Below are 1,832 nucleotides of genomic sequence, written 5' to 3'. Positions count from 1 at the left end.
GGATTATAAATTTGTAACCGGTATCATTAAATAAACGTTACAATTTTGTATTACATAAAAAGATAGAATAAGATCTCATGATACTAATATTGCTATAAAAAAAACAAAATAATTTGTTAATTTTGGCCAACTAAAAAGTTAGTTTCAACAACCATCCACATCCAATCAGATACAGCCGTGGATCCACCGCCACCACCAATTTGACACCACAACCACTAGCGACACAAAACATTTACAACACCAATTGTCAGTTGTCACAAAGCATGCATCACAAAAACTAACATAATTTCAACCATAATAGAATTGATCAAAATCCAAAAAGGGATTACTACAGAAAACATCAACTAAATCATCTCAGAATCGATCATTGGGGACGAAACCAAAACACTAAAAAAAAAAACCTAAAATTTTTTTTATCAAGAATTTGAAGTAGCAACGACTGTACATGTTACAAGAATCTAAACTCCTACATTATCACTTCCAGAATCCATCACAATTGTTAGCCTTCCTGCCGTCTTTGAGAAGTCACTGCAACAAAGAAGATAATTTCCATTAGACACCCAAAAAGCTTAAAAGTACAAGTTCCACTGCATATTGTACAACATATATACCTGAAAGGTTCGTCTCCTGTGCGTTTTACTGAACCATCTGCATTACGATAAATCAAGCTGTTGAGCATTACGGATTTATCTATGCAAAACATGTCGGCTAGCTTTCTGTAAAGTTCTTCATATGAATGAAAAGCGGTTAAATCTAGAGTCCGACCCACATCTTCTGACTCCATGAAGATCTTGCAATGACCCGTTTCGACCCCAAACTCGGACTTTTGTTCAGTTTCATCGGATGAGCTGTCGTTCTGAACCACCACCGAACCATCAGACTGGTTAGCCATGGTGTCACCTGAACTGGAATCTGAGAGCTGTTGTTCTGTGAAAATGGGTTGACCGAATAACACAAATGTTGGTTTGTTTTCAGCTTTTTCATTCGATCTTGTCTTTGACTTTGAGTTGTTGCTACTGTTCCCGATTGTTAGCAAGCAAGAAACGTTTTCGTCGGTTTCTTGGGCTGTTTGGATGAATCTTGTTGGAGGAAATTGTGGTGACCCGAATGGAAAAGATTGGATCTTGTTGAAATATTGTTGTTGATAATGATCGAATCCGAATTGGAACTGCGGATTATGCCTGGCTCCCTGGATGCTTCCGGGAATGTGGTTGTTGATGATTGGAAGGAGGGGGAAATCGGATGGTTGTGGGGTTCGAAGCTTTTTTCTTGGAGGTGAAAATGGTGAAAGATGAATCGATGGCATGTTTGATACTGATTCAACTAACCACGGGCTGACCCGTTTCACGTTTTGTAACAAATCGGGTTCATCCCAAGCTACCTGGAGGAGGCGCCATGGAGAATTGGGCCAACGGATTTGATCGTCGACGTCAACTGAAGAAATGGTGCCCATGAACCAACTGATTCTGGAAGAATCCTCTGTTTCGAACGCCATCTTGAATCTCATTCCAGGACACCATTGAATCCGCATGGCTGCTTTCACTGTTGAAGCTTTTACGCAAAACTCCGGCGTGCTTGCTCTAGGGTAATAAACCACCTCGAACGGCCTCCCTGTGGCTGCAAGATTTGCAGCTTCAATCACAGATTCCGCACTCACTTTCCCGGAATTCCCATACCCAGGAATCAATGTGTTCCATCCGGATGAATTCGAATCATGAAACCCCCTTCCGATTCCTCTCTTGGCCCTCCGAATTCCGACGCAGAGGTCACCGTTATCAGCTCTCAGAAACACGATTGAGTCGCCGGCGACGAGCTTCTTTTGGTTCACGAAA

The 1,832-nt window shown here is 41.5% G+C and overlaps 1 protein-coding gene across 2 annotated transcripts in view; it reads right to left on the bottom strand.

The window, feature by feature from the left end:
• Positions 1–283: 283 nt before the first annotated feature.
• Positions 284–1,832, bottom strand: part of LOC145161130 (auxin response factor 16-like) — a 2,798-nt gene continuing 1,249 nt past the window's right edge. For both annotated transcript variants that reach the window (XM_079080577.1, XM_079080578.1), the window contains 2 exons: positions 612–1,832; positions 284–528 (listed from right to left, as the gene is read on the bottom strand). The exon at positions 612–1,832 is cut by the window's right edge and continues 641 nt beyond it. In XM_079080577.1, the coding sequence (XP_078936703.1) occupies positions 459–528; positions 612–1,832 (1,291 nt within the window). In that variant the 3' untranslated portion in view covers positions 284–458. The remainder of the gene's footprint in view (positions 529–611) is intronic.

The sequence above is a fragment of the Lactuca virosa genome, chromosome 2 (genome assembly GCF_052849685.1).
Source record: "Lactuca virosa cultivar CGN04683 chromosome 2, Lactuca_virosa_CGN04683_v6, whole genome shotgun sequence".
NCBI lineage: Eukaryota > Viridiplantae > Streptophyta > Magnoliopsida > Asterales > Asteraceae > Lactuca > Lactuca virosa.
This window is presented reverse-complemented; position numbering and strand designations above follow the sequence as displayed.